Source organism: Erinaceus europaeus, chromosome 2 (assembly GCF_950295315.1).
Source record: "Erinaceus europaeus chromosome 2, mEriEur2.1, whole genome shotgun sequence".
Lineage (NCBI taxonomy): Eukaryota > Metazoa > Chordata > Mammalia > Eulipotyphla > Erinaceidae > Erinaceus > Erinaceus europaeus.
Window position 1 is genome coordinate 151,109,249 of NC_080163.1, and position 21,912 is coordinate 151,131,160.

Genomic DNA, 21,912 nt, shown 5'->3' on the forward strand with positions numbered 1-21,912 from the left:
CCCATGGTGTCTGCTGAGGCTCTCTTTGGGGATGGCAGAGATGAGAGGAATGCTCTTAATTCTGCTCTACGTCTCCCACTCTTCTGCCAGTGAGTGTTGCTTCTTTCTTCCGTACTGATCTTAGCTGGTTATCTGCTCCTGTAACATAGCAGGGGATTCATCCCCGAAAAGTCAGTGGTGCTGAATGTCCAAGGAAAGGCTCAGGGAAGAAGTTGCACAGTTGTGTGCTCTGGGCAGCATTGGCTGCTTGTGGCAAGAGGCAAAGTGCTGGGGTGGAGGTGTGGTGGCAGGAGACCTTGGCTTCAGCAGTCTGGTGTCAAGGCTCACCCTCTGGTGAGTGTAGTTAGGAAACAGACTCTTGTTTTCTCATGTGCAACAGAATGGCAAAGTCTGTCTCCAGGTTTTTAGATTTTATTTTATCATATTTATTTTAAACCAAGTATAAGGGATTGAATTTGGGATTTGGAGCCTCAGGCATAAAAATCTTTTTGCATAACTAGGCTATTCCCACCCACCCCCATATACACACACCCCACCTCTGGTTCTGTTGGAAATCTTGTACGAAGTGATTTAATGTCAGCAGCCTTCAAACTTTCTGGTTTCCAGGCCATGACTCCTTTACATTCTTAAAAAGTACTAAAGATACCAAATGAATGATTTGCTTATGGAGCTATACCTCCCCATACTTACTATGTTAGAAATTAAAACTAGGGGCCAGCACACTTGGCTGAACACACACTTTCCCATGCACAATGACTCAGGTTCAAGCCCCACCCCCCCAAGTCCTCACCTACAGAGGAGAAGCTTCATGAACAGTGAAGTAGTGCTGCCGATATCTCTCTGTCTTCCTATGTTCCCCTCCCATCAATTTCCCTGTGTCCTATAAAATTAAGTAGGGGAAAAAAAGAAATTAAAACTGGAAAACAGGGAATCGGGTGGTAGCGCAGTGGGTTAAGCGCACGTGGCACAAAGCGCAAGAACTGGTGTAAGGATCCCAGTTCAAACCCCCGGCTCCCCACTTGCAGGGGAGTCACTTCACAAGCGGTGAAGCAGGTCTGAAGGTGTCTGTCTTTCTCTCCCCCTCTCTGTCTCTTTCCCTCTCTACCTCCCCCTCCCCTCTCAATTTTTCTGTCTCTACCCAATAAAATGTGGTTCTCAAAAACAGTCTTGGAACTCTCAGGGCTCCAAAGTTAACTCTCAGGTTCACAAGGTTAAAACCTTTTAAAAATATATATTTATTTACTATTAGATAGAGACAGAAATTGAGAGGGGAGGGGAAGATAGAAAGACACCTGCAGCTCTACTTCAGCACTTGTGAAGCTTTCCCCTTGCAGGTGGGGACCAGAGAGAGACTTGAACCCCAGTGCTTGCACACTGTAGTGTGTGCACTTAACCAGGTGCACCACCGCCTGGCCCCTAAGGATAAAACTCTCTTCACAAAAAATGCTGAGATAGTGTTGCTGAGGCTAACTGACCTCGTCACTCTGGTGGCATGTGCTTTGTGCTTTTCCTGTGAACCTGAATATTCTTGAGTTTATGTTTCCCAGGTTTTTAAAAATTATTCATTTATTTTCCCTTTTGTTGCCATTGTTGTTTTTCATTGTCATTGTAGTTATTATTGTTGTTACTGATACCGTCATTGTTAGGACAGAGAGAAATGGAGAGGAGTGAGAGTGATTAGCTATGTGTTATGTATTAGCTATGTATTATGCTATGTTTCAGATTCAACGTTGCCATCAATGATCTCTCATAGAGAAAACACACACACACACGAATAATAAAGTGAAAGGGTGTGAAGAGGGTAAGGGAGAGTTAGTGACAACCAAAGATGGGGGAGACAAAAGGAGTGGGGGAATCGGCAGGAAAGGGGGTCCTGAAGTCATGAGTGTGGGTGGTGGTGATGGCCACAGACCACCAAATCTTTGCGTGGGCAGTGAGACTAAGCACCTCATCTGCAGGATGTGGCATCCAGAACACGGCCATTATGGAAACTTCCGAAGAGGGCCTGGTCAGAAGCAAGGAGTTCCCGTGGGTGGTGTCACTGCAGGATTCCCAGTACACCCACCTGGCTTTCGGCAGCATCCTCAGTGAGTTCTGGATCCTCAGCATCGCATCTGCCTTTCAGAACAGGCCAGTACCCCTGCCTCTGGGGCCCACACAGCACTTGGGATGAAGCGAGGGGTTGGGGGGTGGGAGGTTGCTTCCTATTCACCTTGGAAGTGGCTTAGGAGTGACAGGGTGACTTTTCATCTGCTCAGTGGGGCCTGTTCCAGTTTGTCTTAAGATCCTAAAATCACTAGTTGCTAAGGCTGGTGCCTTTCCTGTCTGGTGTCTTTGCTGGGAGGACTGCCAGCTGCACAGCTGCAAGGAGGGCGGATTGCTTCTCCAGTCTCTACAGCAGGGGTGGGGAATGTCTGGCCCACGGGCTGTGTATATATAGCTCACAAAATCATTTGGTCTGGCCCTATCAAGGCAACTATAGGCAGGATTTGAAATTCATTAAATCTAGGAGTTAGTTTTTTTTTTTCCATAGCAATATTAAATACTGTCTTTTATTTTTAACTATATTGCTCAGCTCTGGTTTATGGTAGTGCCTGGGATTGAATCTGGGACTTCAGAGTTTCAAGCATGAATGAATGTCTTTTGTCTTTTGCACAAGCAGTATGCTATTTCCCCTACTCTAAATGCTTTTTTTTTTTTTTTTGTCACCAGGGTCATCTCTGGGGCTTGGTGGCTGAACAACAAATCCATTGCTCCTGGAGGCCATTTTTTTCTTTTTTCTCCTATTTTTACTTTTTATTTAATTTTTTAAAATATTTATTTATTCCCTTTTGTTGCCCTTGCTGTTGTAGTTATTATTGTTGTTGTTGGATAGGACAGAGAGAAATGGAGAGAGGAGAGGAAGACAGAGAGGGGGAGAGAAAAAGAGACACCTGCAGACCTGCTTCACTGCTTGTGAAGCGACTCGGGGGCTCGAACCAGGATCCTTATGCCAGTCCTTGCACTCTGTGCCACCTGCGCTTAACCCACTGCGCTACTGCCGGCTCCCTATTTATTTAGTTTTTTATTAGATAGAACAGGGAGAAATCGAGAGCTGAGAAAAAGATAGAGAAAGAGAAACAGAAACATCTGCAGACATGCTTTACCACTTGTGAAGCTTCAGCTCTGCAGGGGGCTGAGGAGTGAGGGCTTGAACTCAGATCCTTGCTTATGGATGCACCATTACCTGTGGCCTCCCCAAATAATATTTTTCAAATTGATAAATTTGTTCAGTCTTTTGGTGGCTGAACACCATTTGTCTCTCTAAGATAAACTGATAATTTTGTATGGTCCAGGAATGATGTTATAAATATCCAAATGACCTTCGGTTATGAGAAAGATATCCACTTCCATTTTTACTACAATCACACTAACTTTTAATACTGTACATCCCATTCTTCATATTGTTAATAAAACTGACAGGAGCCCTTACCTTATAACACTTACCTTGGGGCTGGAAGATAGATGACCTGGTTGAGCACACACTTTATTGTGTGTGAGGCCCTGGGTTTGAGTTCCAACACTATATATAAGCACCATGGATGACATCACCATGGATGACATCAGAGTTCCATGGATGGTGAAGAGTTGCTGTGGTGTCTCTGCTCACTCTCTGTCTGAGAAACAAAGAATGAAAAGGTTCAGCAGAAGAGGCCACTCAGGGGTAGGGTGCATGCTCAAGGTTTGTTCTCTGCATAGCTTAAAGCTGACAAGGGGCCCAGTGGTGGCGTACCTAGTTGAGCACACACATTACCACGCTAAAGCACCTGAGTGCAAAACCCCAGTCTTGCAGGTGTCTTTATCCCTCTCTATTTTATCCTTCCCTCTCCATTTTTTAAAAACTTTTAGTTATTTTGTCTTTAGGGTTATTTTATTTATTTATTTATTCCTTTTTGTTGCCTTTGTTGTTTTATTGTTGTAGTCATTATTATTATTGATGTCATCATCATTGTTGGATAGGACAGAGAGAAATGGAGAGAGGAGGGGAAGACAGAGAGGGGGAGCGAAAGACAGACACCTGCAGACATGCTTCACTGCTTGTGAAGTGACTCCCCTGCAGGTGGGGAGCTGGGGGCTCGAACCGGGATCCTTACAGGGATCCTTGCACTTTGTACCACGTGTGCTTAACCCGCTGCCCTACCGCTGGACTCCAGTCTTTAGGGTTATTGCTGGGACTCGGTGCTTGCACTACAAATCCACTGCTCCTGGAGGCCATTTTTCCACCTTTTGTTGCCCTTGTTGTTTATCGTTGTTGCTGTTATTGTTATCATCGTTGTTGGATAGGACAGAGAGAAATGGAGAGAGGATGGGAAGACAGAGAGGGGGAGAGACAGACAGACACCTGCAGACCTGCTCCACCGCCTATAAAGTGACCCCCCACTGCAGGTGGGGAACCGGGGGCTCAAAACGGAATCCTTATGCAGGTCCTTGTGTTTCTCGCCACATGTGCTTAACCAAGTGCGCTACCACCCGCTCCCCCTTCTCCATCTCTCTCTAGTCAATAAATGTAAATATCAAAAAAGAGTAACAGATCATCTTAAGTTTTGCTTTTAACATTTTATTTTAATGAGAGATACAGAGAGACGGACACACAGAGAAAGACCAGAACACTGTTCAGCTTTGGTTTATGGTGATGCTAGGGATTGAACCTGGGACCTCAGAGCTTAGGGCATGAAAGTCTTTTCCATAACCATTATGCTGTCTCCCCAGTCCACCACTTTAAGTCTTTTTTAATATATATATTGTATTCATTTATTTTCCCTTTTGTTGCCCTTGTTTTTTTAATTTTGTTGTAGTTATTATTGTTGTTATTGATGTTGTCATTGTTAGATAGGACAGAGAGAAATGGAGAGAGGCGGAGAGACAGAGAGGAAGAGTGGAAGACAGACACCTGCAGACTTGCTTCACCGCTTGTGAAGCGACTCCCTTGCGGGTGGGGAGTCGGGGGCTCAAACCAGGATCCTTAGGCCAGTCCCTGCGCTTTGTTCCACGTGCACTTAACTCACTGTCCTACCTCCCGACTCCCCACTTTAAGTCTTAATCTGACTGCCACAAACATATATACATAAAGAAAAGTTTTGAAGGACTATTTAAATACATCAATAGTGTTTGTCTTTGGAAGCTCAGAACACAAATTTTCTGCCTCCTTTGAACTTCTCTGTAGTCTCCAAATTCTACATAGCAAATACATGCTTTATTTTAAACTAGAAAGGAAACATAAATATTGCTGTATGAATATATATGCATATATATGTACATACATATATTTTTAAACCTATTCTCTTGGGCCAATGATTACACTTTTGAAAATCAACATTAAGGAAATAGTTTCAACTACTAAAAAAATGTTATGCACAAAGTTGTCTCCATAGGTTGGTTATCTACATACAATACACTGGAAACATAATATCTGATCATCACACATAAGTCATAGTCACTCAGATAGTATGTAGTACATATTATATGTACTACTATATAGATAGTATGCATAACAGTAGTATCACTGTGTCATATTTAAGAATATGTATATTTACATACTATTTATGCTATATATATCTTCTAGTTATGGGGACCAGTTCATTATTACTATAATTGGCAACATAAATTATAGCGTGAACCTTGATGGAACATTGTATAGCTATAGTATTTTATTTTTAGTTATTCTCATAAAGATGATTTATTGGTGACTTTGGGATGTTATGGCATCTCTGTCAAAAGCATTGTTTAAAGGCGTCAATATAGGATGTAACTTTTAACTGAGCAGCTATCAAATTTTAAAGATTATTTATATTTTAATTGAACGTGCATGCATTTAAACAAAAATACATAGACATAAAATAATGTTTATGAGGAACCAAAGGATTAATAATGAAAAGCATCTCTTGTTGTTCAGTGTCTAGTATCCTTTTAAAAAATATTTTATGGGAGTCGTGCAGTAGTGCAGCGAGTTAAGCGCAAGGAACCAGCTCAAGGATCCCGCTTCGAGCTCCCACTCCCCACCTGCAGGGGAGTCGCTTCACAGGCAGTGAAGCAGGTCTGTAGGTGTCTATCTTTATCTCTCCCTCTCTGTCTTCCCCTTCTTGCTCCATTTCTTTCTGTCCTATCTAACATCAACAACATCAGTAACAATAACAATAACTACAACAACAATGAAAAACAAGGGCAGCAAAAGGGAAAATAAATAAATAAATATTTTAAAAATATGTTTTATTAATTAATGACAGGGATAGGAGGAGAGAGAGAAAGAACCAGACATCACTCTGGTACATGTGCTGCTAAGGATTGAATTTAGGACCTCACAGTTGAGAGTCCAATACTTTATTGAGCCACTCCCAGACCAGTCTAGTATCCTCCTCTTGAGTCATGTTCTGTCATCAGTTTTTTGCAGATTCTTACACACTCAGTATATTTATGAATAGCTAGATGATTATGAGCCAGTTTACATGGGTTCTGCTAATTTTTGACAAAATCTCCTTCCTTCCACTGTGTATTAATCTGTTAGGGATGCCATAACAAAATAGAATAGACAAAGTGACTTAGATAACAGAAATTTATTTCTTACCATTCTGGATGTTAGAAGTTCAAGATCAAGGTGTTGGTAGCACTGGTTTCTTCTGGGAACCATTACCTTCTCACTGTGTCCTCACCTGACCGTGTGTGTGTGTGTGTGTGTGTGTGTGTGTAAACACATACGAACTCATAATGCCTTTTCCCTTCTTATAAGGACTCCAGTCTGACTGAATTGGGGCCTCCCCATTATGTTCTCACTGAACCTTAATTACCTCTTTAAAGGTCCTATTTCTAATTCTAAAATACAGGCACAGTGGAGATTAGGTCTTTACCTACGGATTTTTGGAAACACACACACACACACAACCTAGTAAGCATACCATACCCAATATTCCACTAATTTTTCACTCCACTGTAAATGTTGTGAGGTCTTGTCTGTTATAGATACATATAGTTACTATATTCCTCTTACCAACTGCACAGTTATTCATGTTGGAAGTACTATGATTATGCAGTCCTCTAAAGATGGAAAAATGGATTCTTGTGGGGGAAGATAGCATATTGGTTATGCAAAAAGATTCTCGTGCCTGAGGCCCCATAGTCCTACGTTCAAATCCCCCACACTACCATAAACCACAGCTCAGCAGTAGTCTGAAAAGAGAGAGAGGGGAAGAACCAGCCAAACAAAAAACTTCTGTACTGTATACTTTTAAGAACCTTATTTCATGCATATATTTTTACTGCAGCATTAGTAGTCTATGGAGAGAATCTTGGTTAAATTTCATATTTTTGGGAGTCAGGCGGTAGCACAGCGGGTTGAGCGCATGTGGCGCAAAGCACAAGGACCGGCATAAGGATCCCAGTTCGAGCCCCCGGCTCCCCACCTGCAGGGGAGTCGCTTCGCAGTCGCTTCTCTCCCCCTCTCTGTCTTCCCTTCCTCTTTCCATTTCTCTCTGTTCTATCCAACAACGACGACAATAATAACAACAACAATAAAACAAGGGCAACAAGAGCAAAAAAATAAATATTAAAAAAATAATATTTTTCTTATAAAGATAAAGACACAGAGGCAAAGAGGCTGAGAAAGAGTGAGAGAGTGAAAGGAACCATAGCGTCAAAACTTCCTTCAATGTGGTGCGCCTCACACATAGCAAAGCAGCATATTATTCAAGTGAAACACTTTGCCATTCCCAGGTGAAATCCTGACAGGTTCTATGTTGTCTGTAGTTTGTACTATTGGTATTTCCTACCTACTCTGCAGTTTTGGTTTTGGTTTTGGTTTTTTGACTCAGAATTTTATTAAAGATAGAGGGGTTTTATTTCCTTTTTTTTTTTTTTTTTTTTTACCAGAACACTGCTTAGCTCTGGTTTATGATGGTGCAGGGAATTGAACCTGGGATTATGGATTCTCAGGCATGAGAGTCTGTCTGCATAACCATTATGCTACGTTCCTCTGCCCAAAGATAGAGTTTTTAAATATCTAGGCAGCAAGGTGTTTTTGTGTGTGTTCTTTTTCTCTATTAAGTTTTGAGTGATACTGTTAAGGTGGAATGTGCTGAAGTTGTCCATATGTGATCTATATGAATATCCACAGGTGTTGTTAAAATTTCGGAGGCTCTTGCTGGGCTGGCTAGCTTCACGGGCGGGTAACAGAGACGCGGAGACAACGGCTGGGCAGGGAAGCTGTATTTCTTTATTCAGGAACAATGATTCATAAACTAAGACAAACTAATCACCAAACAGAACTCTGCTGTCTCTTTGCGGTGGCACAAACACTCTCCCTTACTCTGGAACTCTGGAACCCAGGAACTCTGTCACTCTGGAACTCTGGCGGGTTTCCTAGGGGCGGGGCCAAGCGGGCCCGCGAAATTAACAGGACTGATCTAATTCTCTTGGCGGGGGAGAACTAGAACCCAATGTAAAGCATACAACACACAGGTAAATTTAAACGTTCATTCTTTAACCTTGGTGTACAATCCAATATATAAAGTGGGAAGAGGGAACCTATTTGATCTTCCTAGACTGACAGAGGCAGTAAAAAAAGGGGGGGGAGCAGTCGGGTGGTAGTGCAGCGGGTTAAGCACAGGTGGTGCAAAGCACAAGGATCCCGGTTCGAGCCCCAGCTCCGTACCTGCAGGGGAGTCCCTTCACAGGCAGTGAAGGAGATCTGCAGGTGTCTATCTTTCTCTCCCCCTCTCTGTCTTCCCCTCCTCTCTCCATTTCTCTCTGTCCTATCCAACAACAATGACATCAATAACAACAGCAATAATAACTACAACAATAAAAAAACAACAAGGGCAACATAAATTAAGTATAAAGAGAGAGAAAAAGAGAGAGAGAGAGAGAGAGAGAGATCAGAGCGCTACTCCAGCATATATAGTGCCAAGGATTCAGCCAGTGCTTTTCACATACAATTCTGCACTCTGCCCACTGAACCACTACTCCTACTGCTGACTGCCATTTTGACTTTAGTTTTACCACTGGATTATTGTCAGGCCTTACATTTTTATTCCAACCAATAACTTTAAAATGTTTTTCTTTTGTTTGTAGTAGTCTAGTAGTATAGTCTAATATTAGCCCATTTGCTAGGATTTTTCCATTCAATAGTAGAACTGACCAAAAGAACTCTATGGCCTTGATTTTGCATATTCAAAAATGTTTTTTTTATTTATAAAAAGGAAACATTGACAAAACCATAGGATAAGAGAGGTACAACTCCATACAAGTCCTACCATCAGAATTCCCTATCCCATCCCCTCCCCTGATAGCTTTTATATTTTTTGTCCCTCTGGGAGTATGGACCCAAAATGTTTTTTTTCTTTTTTAATTATCTTTATTCTTCTTCTTCTTCTAGCGTTTGCCCTTCTTCTGTAGCCAGTTAACAGCGTCAGGTTGAGCCTGATATAAAGTTTCGAGACCTCCTTTGAATTTATTTGGATAGACACAGCAAGAAGTTGAGAGGGAAGGGGGTGATAGAAAGGGAGAGAGACAGAGAGACACTTACAGCCCTGCTTCACCATTTGTGAAGCTTTCCCCTGCAGGTAGGGGCTGGGGGCTCAAACCTGGGTCCTTGTGCTCTGTAACATGTGCGCTCAACCAGTTGCGCCACCACCCGGCTCCCATATTCAGAAATGTTTAGTACACTAAAACATGAGTGATCATTTAAGTATAAAATTTTTGGATCACATACTTTTTCTTTTGAGCACTTACTAGACACTCCTCCCCACCCTCTGGCTTCTAGAATTAAATCTTGCTGTGGTGAAGGCAGAATCTAATTTGACAGGTGGACAACACATCCTAATTGGCCTGAATAAGAGGCCTGCTTTACACCCAGTATCCTTGTATCCTGCTTTTAATATCCCCCTTTTAAAAAATATTTATTTCCTTTCGTTGCCCTTGTTTTATTGTTGTAGTTATTGTTATTGTTGTTATTGATGTCGTTGTTGTAGGATAGGACAAGAGAGAAATGGAGAGAGGAGGGGAAGACAGAGAGGGCGAGAGAAAGACAGACACCTGCACACCTGCTTCACTACCCGTGAAGCGACTCCCCTGCAGGTGGGGGAGGGGGCTCGAACCGGGATCCTTATGCTGGTCCTTGCGCTTCATGTCACGTGCACTTAACCCATTGTGCTACTGCCAGACTCTCTAATATTCCCTTTTTAAGTCATAAGCCCCCTGGATCAGACAATAAATAGCCAAACTGAACAGAAAATTTTGTCTGGGTACCCAAAGATTCCTTCTTTGTCACTAAAGTCCAACATCATTACTAGGTGTGCTGGATGGTAGCCAATCCCTCCTCTAGACTCTACTTTGCTCTATCCTGCTAGGTGCCAAGAAGCTGATCTGTGTGGCTTATAATGATAAACTCTCTTAAGGAACCTTCTGGGTTCCAGCTGGCTTTGGACAAGAGAAACAATAGCAAGAGGCCAGAGTGAGATCAGGGTACCTATCCCCCTGAGGGTTACTGCAGTCTGGATGCCTCCTCCAGCCCAAAGACCACTCCCCACAGCTCTATCTGACCCTCCCACCCCTCACCTCAGTAGGAAGCTACAGACACCCATCAAACAGGATCACCTACATCCTTTGTAAAGAGCCCCTTTATTAAATTTCCCTCAGTTTATTTTGTATATGCCATCTGTTTCCTTCTGGGAGCTGACAAGAATAAATCTTAGTCTTGATCATTCTTTTTTTTTTTTTTTTTTTGCCTCCAGTTTGTCTCCCAGGGCCCTCTTAGTTTTAAGGTATTTGCACTTATTTGTTTTTCATTCATGTAGTGTCATGGATGATTCAAGGGAAAACATCCAACTGAACTCTATCATTAATGAAATCAGAATTTCTCTGTGGTGTATTTGCATACAATGTAGAAATATACTTGAAAATCATGGTTATATTCATTTTTTGCTATTGTTACAACTATGTGAAAAAAATATTCAGCAAGAATATGTCTTCAGATTAACAGAGTGGTAGGACAAATGACGTTAACATAGACTAGTCCCCCAAATTCTGTGTTCACAAAGGAAGACAGAAAAGATTTCAGGGTTCAGAAAAGGGTTCAAAGGGTTCAGAAAAGATTTCCTGGGGCTCAAAGGTGTAAGTATAAATTAGTCCAGGCAAGATGAGTTGGATGAATGTTGCAGGTTGAAAAAAGAGTAGATGTGGCATCAGTGAAATAGCTCACTTGGATAGTGTGCTCTTTTGTTACGTGCACAACTCAGGTTTGAGCCCAGCCCCCATCACATTGAAGGAAGCTTTGATGCTGGGGTCTCTTTCACGCACTCTGCCTCTCTGCCTCTCCTGTCAAAATCAAAGAAGAGCACATGTGAAAACAGGAAGTGTGATACTTGGTTTCTCGATTCCCTTGCTGTCTCCAGGAAAGACGCCATCGCTATAGTTGGGATAGCCAAGATGGATGCCAAAGTGGTTTCTCACGAAGAGTACCCCATCAACATTATCCTTCTCCATGAGGAATTTGAAAACCACACAATGAGCAATAATATAGCTCTCTTGAAGACTGACACTGCGATGCAGTTTGATGACCTGGTCCAGCCTATTTGTTTCCTCAACAAAAAGCTGCTTATGCAACAAGTCCTGCGAAATTGCTGGGTGGCAGGATGGAATCCCACATCTGCAGTTAATGATTTCCTACTCCTAGAGGAGGCTGTGTGTGTGCTAGCCGTGGGGATGGCTTGGGTGAACCCTTCTAGGGCTTACAGTAATACTTCAGCTTGCCTGAGGCTCTATAGGTGGACTGGAATTCTCACTTCATCAGTCAAGATTTCCAGTCCATATCTTTCCTGAGGCCATTCTTATAGTTGGCCATTTTTCTTCTAGTCCTTCTGCCAAAATTAGAAGTACACAGGTAGCAGACAGCCTGAGATTGGTGCAAGGTTAGGGTGGGACCAGGGAATACTGTTTCTTCAAGAAGTTGTTTGTCTCCTTTTCTAAGCCACGTTTCCTTTTATCCTTGGGACATAGAGAAACAAGGAAATGTATTCACCATGGGTATAGAGTAAGGGTACTTAGGTTCTCTGCTTATTTTCAGTTTTAAGTTCAAAGAAAGGCAGATCTTTCTGGAAAAAAAAATAGGCATAGGTTCTGATTTCTATGAGGAGAAAGGGTTTATCAGAACATTTCCTATTTACTTCCCTGCGGATATAAGCTGCAGTTGAGCTCACTTAGAATGTCTTCTTGTTAATAATTCTTGGCCTTTCTGTTGCATGGTCCAGACAGGAAATCACATGACGATGAGTATCCTAAGGAAAATCTCCGTGAAAGACGTAGACCTGTGTCCCTTACACAGAATCCAGAAATCAGGATGTGGCAATCACATACAGCAAGAAACTGATGCTGTCTGTTTGGTAAGAACACTATGCGGTAGAAGCTAATTGCTTAGTGCAAATAGTTACTTCAGGGGGAGCCTCGAGACTCCTCCCTTTGAGGGATGATGAACTCTAAGGGCAGGGACTGTCACTTAGGATTCATGGCAGTCTCTAGGGTGAATAGCATTTCACAGAAATGGGCTAAGTGGAAATAACCAGTCATCATTTTTTCAGTGTAATGATCAAGCACAGCTAGGTCAGTTTTCACTAGCTACAAATTTCCAAGCGTGAGTACAGGCACACATGCAACAAACTTTGAGCATATCTTCAGAGTGAAGTCACAGAATTCAAATCTTAGACTCTAATGCTATCGATTAAGGTTTTTTTTTTTTTAATTCCTGTAAGAAAAAAATCCTACATCTAGATAAAAGCAGTACCAGTGTGGATGTATAGAATGTGTAGAATTTATAAGCACCCAGTCATGTGCTGTTGTTAAAACTCTGATATCAAGTGGTGCAAAGATATGCCCCATTTCAAAGATTTTTTTTTAAGTGAACAATTATGGAAGACAACTTTTATTTTATTTTAATTTCTTTTGCCTCCAGGGTTATTGCTGGGGCTTGGTGCCTGCACTACAAATCCAATGATCCTGGAGGCCATTTTTCCTATTTTTGTTGCCTTTGTTGTTATTGTTATAGCTGTTGTTGGATAGAACAGAGAAGTTGAAAGAGGAGGGGAAAATGGAGGGGAGAAAGATAGACACCTGAAGACCTGCTTCACTGCTTGTGAAGTGACCCCTCTGCAGGTGGGGAGCCTGGGGCTTGAACTGAGATCCTTACACCAGTCCATGAGCTTTGTACCATGTGCACTTACACTTCTGCACTACCACTCGCCCCCCCCCCAAAGATTTTTTATAAGTGCATCTAACATGCAGTGGGTATAGTTAAGCTGCTTATTTATTTATTTATTTATTTAGTCACCAGAGTTATCACTGGTGCTTGGTGCCTGCATGACCAACCTACGCTCATGGTAGTTTTCTATTTTATTTTTTTTATTTTATAAGTGACTTAATATTGATTTACAAAATTATAAGCCAACAGGGATATAACTCTGTACCATCCCCACCACCAGAGTTCTCTATCCCCATTCCTTTAATTGGAAGCTATAGTAGTTATCCCAAGGTCATAGATATCGATTAACTATTATTTCTATCACTATCTGTCTATATTTATATTTATTTCTGGTGGCTTTTTTTTTACTCCCCCCCCACTTTCATTAGATAGGACAGAAATAAATTGGGGGTGGGGAGACAGAGGGAAGACATCTGCCACTCTACTTTACCACTCGTGAAGCTTCCTCCCTGCAGGTGGGGAGCAAGGGCTTGAACCCAGATCCTTGTGCATGGTGATATGTGTGCTTAACCGGGTGTATCACTGCCCAGCCCTGGTAAGCTATTTACACCTAAATGATTATACCCTTAAGTGCACACGTAAAAATTCAGATTGATTTTTAACCTGCATGCAATTCTTTTGTTAGATAACCAAACTGTGTTTGCAATCTATCTTTAAACAAAGACGTTGTGACTTTTGCCTCTTAAAAGTGTGTTTCCAGTGTCCAGAAGTCCTCAAAGTCACACTTTGCACATAAAGAATAAACTACCCAAGTTCATTACCTGCCTAAAAGGTCTTCAGAAATCCAACAAAAGCAAAGTCACTCTGAACTCATCCTGTTACTCCCTTATTTCCATCACAACTGTTAAGAATTTTTGTTGACTGTCAAAGTTGAGGCTCACATAATGAAACAGCTGCTCTATAATGATGCCATGGGGTATGTCCCCTCTCTCCAACCCCAACACCTGGTACATTTTGTCTATAGCTGTTGTTGTTTCAGTTCTTTCCACCCCAGGTCAGGGGAAGAAAAAAAAAATAGCATCTCTGAACCCAGGTGAATGACTTATAAAGCCATGTTGACTGGTTGGTGAGGACATCTACACTGATGACGGCATCTACCTAGATGGTAACGTCCACATTCATCAGACTGTCCTCGCATGTACTATTTTTCTTCCTCAAGCTATCAAATCAGTTAAGCTGGTAATGGGAGCTGTAGAGGTAGGGGAAACCATGCCACTCTTGGCCATAGAGCCTCTCTCTCCAGGTAGAGAAGAACAGTGTAGCTGAGAGTCTGTTCATCTGTCCTAGGATAACCAGTCAGAAGTCTAAAGTGAAATCTTTTCCCTCTACTGTGTGGCAGCATGAGACTGTCAAAAACTGAAAATAAAATTAAATTAAATTAAAATTTAAAATAAAAGCAGAGTTCTACACAACAACAGTCCCTCCAGCCATGTAATGAGAAGCAGAGTGAGGCCCTGAATGGCATCCTCAGGGATGTGGTCGTGGAAAGACCAGGGATCAGAGAAGCCCTATAGTGTACACCTCTCCACTGCCACACTGTCAGTCACTCCTGTCTTCTCCCCTTGGCCTGCATTTCTGCCATGGTATCTCTGGGAAAGGGGAAGTTTAGTGAAAAGATACATAATTCATGCAGAAATCCAAGAATGAGCAAACACCCAGGCTTGAGAGTGGGCAGGGTCTTGGGTAGTCACTCTTTTGCCTCTCTGCTTCTTGTTTGGATTGTTTCCTGTTGCAAATTGTAAACCACCACCACTCCTTTGTGCCTCAGCCAAAAAAAATGTGAACAATACGCAACTGTCTAGCTCTTCTAGTCAGAGATACCGAAGGTGACTGGCCAGTCTTTGGCTGACCACTCCCTCTTGGAACCAGGATGGCCGACCTTCCATGGATAGGGAAGAGTGGAGAGTGGAAGTGAATACTCCTCGAGGAGGAGGCAAGAGTGAGACATGGGTACGGTGAATTATACCTGGTGTAGCTATCTTGTCGCATTTACCACATTTCTTACCTTTCATCATAAAAGGGCCTTTTCTAGACACCAGGATAATAACAGTTAATTTTTTTAGAGGTGCCAGACACTGGGTTATGAACTCCACTTGTGTTACAGGCATTAACTGTATTCTCAATTTTGCTCAGTGAGAATTAGGTAATGAGGCTATCAGGCCAAGTGTGTTGAACTTCTGCCCACTCACCTGAAGTGCAATAAAGTCTGTGTGGCAGAATTCACAAGTCCCAGAGGACTGCTGGCACTATGGGGGCAGGGGGTGGTGAGCAGGTACACTAAGCGGCTATTACCAAGCATCAAAGTCAGGGCGTAGCCCAGCATGTGCTCCCCCTGGAAGTCTGTCTTGCTCCAGAAGGGCAGTGGCAGGGCAAGGCAGTCGTGTAAATAAAAAGAAAACAAAATAGAGAGAAGATGGAAATCTGTGAATATTCCAAGTCAGAAAAGAAACATCAACATTTGAGGAATGAAAAGCCAAAAGGGAGGAGAGAGGAGTTAGTCAAAGTGTAGGAAAGAGGAAAGGAAATGGATTGTGAACCATGGATTCGCAGGGAGGTACAGGCAAGTTGCATAAGTCTGTAAATTGGGTGGTAAAAGGAAAAATCATCTTTTTTAAAAAAAATTTTATTTATTTATTCCCTTTAGTTGGCCTTGTTGTTTTATTGTTGTAATTACTGATATCATTGTTGTTGGGTAGGACAGAGAGAAATGGAGTGAGGAGGGGAAGACAGAGAGGGGGAGAGAAAGATCGACACCTGCAGACCTGCCTCACCGCCTGTGAAGGGACTCCCCTGCAGGTGGGGAGCCGGGGGCGCAAACCGGGATCCTTCCACCGGTGCTTGCACTTTGCGCCACCTGCGCTTAACCCACTACGCTACCACCCGACTCCCAAAAAATCATTGTGTGTGTGTGTGTGTGTGTGTGGTGGGATAGAACCTAGGGCCTCATATATGTGAGACATATGCACTCTTCTAGGAAAAGTCATCTTGTTGGAAATTATGATGGTAGTGGCCCAGATCAGAAATACTATCCTATAATTTACCCCAGTTCCAATTGAGAACTAGTGCGTAACATTTCTAGAACAAAAGTAAACTGCATAGGGGCATTTTCAAAAAGTTTCTTCTAAAACCTGAAGTCTTCTGTTCTTTGTCATAGGGAGATGCAGGAAACCCAATGATGTGCCAGCTACCACAACTGAATCTGTGGATGCTGAAAGGAATTCTTACCCACGGTGGCCAGAAATGCCCCGGTATCTTTCTGTACGTCAGGGTGGAAGACTACAGCGAGTGGATCGTGTCTAAGACTAAGACATCCAACCCTCTCCTGTCTTCCTTCCACCACTGGGACAATCTGATTCCTCTCTCCAGCTACTCACCACAAGTCGCTGTGACACAGAAGAGAAATTCTGGGCTGAGCCAGGTTGGAAAGTTCCAAACAAACCTCCAAGGACAAAAAAGGGCCACCAAACACTTATGGCCAGCAAATGACTCTAGAATGAATCTAGACTTTAGGGAAAACAATGGAAAGGAATCAAGCAGGGCTTCTGAGGTGGCCATACAACCTATGTACTATGATTACTATGGTGGGGATGTTGGGGATGGCGGGTCTATGTCAGGTCAGAACAGCTTACATCAGCCCCCAGAAAATCATCTTATTTTTCTTTGTGCTTGTTTTCTTTTGCAGAGGTATCTAGTCTAGGAACTAACTCTCAGACTGAAGAGTAAGCTCAGAATGCTGAGTGCCAGCCACTCACCACGCTGTTTTTTTTTTCTTTTTTTGGTGTCTGTTTTTGATAGTTGTACACCTGGGCTGCTACGGACAGGCCCACAACACATACTGGGCTGGCTCTCCCTCCTGTCCCACTCCTGCATGTGGGAAGGCCACTTTCATTTGTGCTTGTGAACTAAATATGGGCTGGCAAGTGTCAAACCATTAGAGTACCCTGTGGTTCTTTCCGTGTTAATGGCTCTAGGGGCTAGACTTCACAAAACAATGTTCCCCTTGGGCAGATGTGGCCTGGGAGGTGACTGTCAGCCTGGCTGGAGAGTCAGAGACACTGGTCAACACAAAGAACAGTGAGAGAATCCCTTGACTAGGAAGGAGCTAATTACTTTAATAGATCATTTTTTGGTCTGCAGCCATGACCTCCCTCTGCCTCCAACTGCTCATTGGCTTTTTTCATTTTATTCCAAGCCTTGCGGTAGCCTTTTAAGGACATCTGCAAAAAGGAAAAACAGGGAGGGGGGGGAAGAAGGTCAGTTAAGAAAAGCTGATTTATGACCATTCAGAATGCGACTCACATCCAGCCCTGTGATGGTGTGAAGGACCCTGCTTGGGACACGTGCCCTTAAGGAGTATCACCTTCTGGAAGAGTCTTCACAGAACCTGTTTCTGTTCATTGGAATGACAAGTTGCAGGTTCCTGCTATTACTCTTTAATGCTTCTCAGCTGCAGAACTGATGGCCTGAATCTGGATCTCAACTTACTCCCTGCCACCAAATGATCATGGGGAAAGGCAGGAGAGGAGAAGGTACCTGGGAACTGGAGCTGTGGTCTGGATGGAAAAACACTGAGCTTCCGAACTACAGAATGATGCCCTGAATATGCAGCCTGGCCTCCGGCACCTTGTGCTTTCCTTTTTATTCGGATGCCAGCATACTGTCTTCTACGGCTCACAAGGGGTAAGGGTGCATATTGTCATACAAAAAGGCTGCGGGGTGAGTCAAAATTGAAAAGACCCATGGCAACTATGTAAATGCATGGAATCGGTTCTGAGTGATATTAAAAATCCATTATTCTCTCACTTTTATAACAACTGGCTTCTCCATGTTTAAGGTAGCAACCAATCACTAAGCTGTCAATGCTAGAGGGGGGATTCAGAAGCTTCCGTAATTCATGAAGGAAGGAAGCAAGGAAGGGAGGGAGGGAGGGTGGGAGGGAGGGAGGGAGGAAGGAAGGAAGGAAGGAAGGAAGGAAGGAAGGAAGGAAGGAAGGGGAGTCGGGTGGTAGCGCAGCAGGTTAAATGCAGGTGGCGCAAAGCACAAGGACCGGCCTAACGATCCCGGTTTGAGCCCCCAGCTACTCATCTGCAGGGGGGTTGCTTCACAGGCGGTGAGGCAGGTCTGCAGGTGTCTATCTTTCTCTCCCCTTCTCTGTTCTTCTCCTCCTCTCTCCATTTCTCTCTGTCCTATTTAACAATAATGACATCAATAAAAACAATCATAACTACAACAATAAAACAAAGGCAACAGAAGGGAATAAATAAATATTAAAAAAAAAAAGAAAGAAAGAAAGGTGGAGGTCAGGCGGTAGCGCAGCGGGTTAAGCACACATGGCGCAAAGCACAAGGACCAGCACAGGGATCCCAGTTCAAGCCCCCCAGCTCCCCACCTGCAGGGGGGTCGCTCTGCAAGAGGTGAAGGAGGTCTGTAGGTGCCTTTGTTTCTCTCCCCCTCTCTGTCTTACCCTCCTCTCTCGATTTTTCTCTGTCCTATCCAACAATAACAACAAGGGCAACACAATGGAAAAAGATGGTGTCCAGGAGTAGTGGATTTGTAGCGCAGGCACCAAGCCCCAGCAATAACCCTGGAGGCAAAAAAAAAAAAATCATCCTTCATTTTGGTCTAAGAGTTGTCAACTTCTGAGATTTTTCACAGGCATACCTAAATATCTATGCTCTTAGTTAAAACAAAACAAAACAAAAACCCTGAACAAAAACACGAAGGGTATAAATGACTCCCTAGGTGACTGACCTCTGCAATCTCCACTTTCCTTTCCCACATCTTGATGGTCTTTTCTAGGTCCCCATTTAAGATCTTCTCCTGGACATACATCATCACCGGAGGCGCTCGGAACTCTGCCAGTTGTTTTCGGAGTTTCCTGTTTGAGTCCTCTGCTTTGGCCCGGTCCTGGGTTAAGAATAACCAGTTTAATCCCAGGGTTTCTTAGAGGTTCTGGCTGACCTGGTCTTACTGGCCCTGGCATTTCTCCCCAGTTTCAGTGTACTTCTAAAAATAATGTTGAGATTTTCAAAAGAGTGGGGGGTAGTGGTGGAGAGAAATCACAAGATCCCAATTTCTTAGATGAAATCATGAGGTTTTCAGCCAGTTCAGAAACACTAAATGTAGTCAAAAACCATCTTTCATCTTCCGTCTTTGCTTCCTCCCTTCTTTTAATAAGACAATGTTTTACTTACTTTGATCTCTTAAGTTGGGAGAGGGGGTAAATTATGTATTTAAGCACACAATTTGCTCAGTCTTAATTCACATTTTTGTCCTTTTTTTGGGGGGGTAAGATGTCCAACAAAGTTTCCTATTTGTGTGTGTGTGTGTGTGTGTGTGTGTAACCTTTACACTGTCCATCTCCAGATCTTTCTCATCTTCCCAAACTGAAACTCCACACAACAAAACACTTGACTCTTCACACCTTCTCTTTGAAGCCCTGGTAATCACCATTCTGTTTTCTACCTCTGTGCTTTAGATGCTCTAGATATTTTATATGAGTGGAATCATAAAATATTTGTCCTTTTGTGACTGACTTATTTCATGAAGCATAATGTCCTCAAGTACCAAAATTGCAGAGCATGATAACATTCCATTTATAGACATACTTCTGGACATAACATAAACACTTTCTTATCCATCTGTCAGTGAACACATAGTTGCCTATACCTTTAGGTTATTGTGAGAAATGATACCACAAAAAATGTGGGTATACAAACACATATTTAAGATCATGTTCTCCATTAATTTTAGGTGTATAACTAGAAGTAGAATTGCTGGACCAGGTGGTTAGTCAATATTTTATTATTTTTATTTTTTTGATTAGCGACAGCCAGAAATTGAGAGGAAGGGGGAGATAGGGAGAGAAAGAGACAGAGAAATACCTGCAGCTCAGCTTCACCATTCGTGAAGCTTTCCCCCTGCGGGTGGGGACCAGGGGCTTGAACCCGGGTTCTTGCACACTGTGATGTGTGCACTTAACCAGGTGCACCACTGCCTGGCTCCATTATTCAAAATTTTTGAGAAATCTCTGTGCTTTCAGTTTTTAAAAATGTTATACAGTAGAATTAACTAGCCCCTTTAATGAGTTTAATCTTTTAATTTTGAATTAGCACTGTCCTTTAATTTTTTAAAAAGATTTTGTTTGTTTATTCATGAAGAAGATATGAGGAGAGAGAGAACGAACCAGAGATCACTCTGGTACATGTGCTGCCAGGGATTGAACGCAGAGCCTCATGCTTGAGAGGCCAATGTTTTATCCGCTGTGCCACCTCCCAAATCACTGTCCTTTAATTTAAAAAAAAAAGTACTATCTTTATTAGATAGAGACAGCAAGAAATTAAGAAGGGGAAGATAGAGAGGAAGAGAGACAGAGAGACACCTGCAGCCCTGCTTCACCACTTGTGAAACTTTCCCCCTGCAGGTAGGGACCTGGGGCTCCAATGTGGGTCCTTGTGCATTGCCACCACTCAGCCCCTGTCCTTTAACTTTTTTTTAAAGAATACTTTAAGTAGGCAATCTAATTCAAATGACAAAAAAAAAAAAAAAAAAAAAGTTCCCATCCTGTCCTCTAGTCACATAGTTCTCTTTCCAGGACAATATACTATCCTTTGGTCTTGTGTATCTTTTTAGATATCTCTATATATTAAAAAAAAAAAAAGTCATTTCCTCTTTTGACCTAAACAATGACATATTCTAGTGTTTTTAAATTTTAGATTTTTCCCAAACTCTTATCAAAAAACACACACACAATTCACCCACTCTTTTCAACAGTTGCCTGATTTTCTTTGTGTATATCCACCATGATTAACATGTCCTCAAAAACAGCTACTTAGTTTTTCAATTTCTGGCAATCACAACAAACAGTGTTATGATTGTTAATCTCCTGGATGTCATATTGTAAATATCAAATTCAGTCAGTATGCTACACTAATAAAAGTGATGTTCTTTGTTAATGCAATGGTTCTCACTCACTATGCAGCTGCTTTGTGCCCAGAAGACATCTGGCAGCTCCTAGAGAAACTTTTTTTTTCTGTTTTGTTTTTTTAATTTATTCATTTAAAAAAGGAGACATTAACAAAACCACAGGACAGGAGGGGTACAATTCCACACAATTCCTACCACTAGAACTCCGTATCCCACTCCTTCCCCTGATAGCTTTCCTGTTCTTTAACCCTCTGGGAATATGGACCCAAGGTCATTGTGGGATGCAGAAGGTGGAAGGTCTGGCTTCTGTAATTGCTTCCCCGCTGAGCATGGGCGTTGACTGGTCGATCCATACTCCCAGCCTGCCTCCTAGAGAAACTTTTGCCACAAACTAGGAAGCACAACTGACATCCAGGTGGAGGCTAGGAATGCAAATGACCACCCCACAAAGTACAGGGTAGTTCCCACAACAAAGAATAAGATTCCTGTTCCGAATGAGGTAAAAGACTTCCATGTGTTTCTTGATACTTTCTAGTGTTCTGTAAAGTAAATCTTCTACCCAGGTTTCTCTATTTTTTTGTTAGGTTTTAATTATTTTGTACAAATTATTAGTGGTCTAAGAAATTTAGCACTTTGTGATAGTCATTGCCATTTCCAGTTACCTTGTCTTTTGGGTTTTGCTTATGAAGGTTTTTGCTATACAAAAA

The 21,912-nt window shown here is 42.5% G+C and overlaps 2 protein-coding genes across 2 annotated transcripts in view; one reads left to right on the plus strand and one right to left on the minus strand.

Moving 5' to 3' along the window:
- Positions 1–17,426, plus strand: PRSS54 (serine protease 54). Its single transcript, XM_060185447.1, is given in 7 exon segments — positions 1–39; positions 41–89; positions 1,959–2,130; positions 11,421–11,679; positions 12,276–12,407; positions 16,434–16,922; positions 16,924–17,426. Coding segments are annotated over 7 exon segments (1,185 nt in total). The 5' UTR covers positions 1–3; the 3' UTR covers positions 16,972–17,426.
- CCDC113 (coiled-coil domain containing 113) overlaps positions 17,386–21,912 on the minus strand; it is a 24,656-nt gene continuing 20,129 nt past the window's right edge. Inside the window, exons 8-9 of the mRNA XM_007520125.3 lie at positions 19,031–19,186; positions 17,386–17,496 (exon numbers count right to left, since the gene is read on the minus strand). Of these exons, the coding sequence (XP_007520187.1) occupies positions 17,386–17,496; positions 19,031–19,186 (267 nt within the window). The remainder of the gene's footprint in view (positions 17,497–19,030; positions 19,187–21,912) is intronic.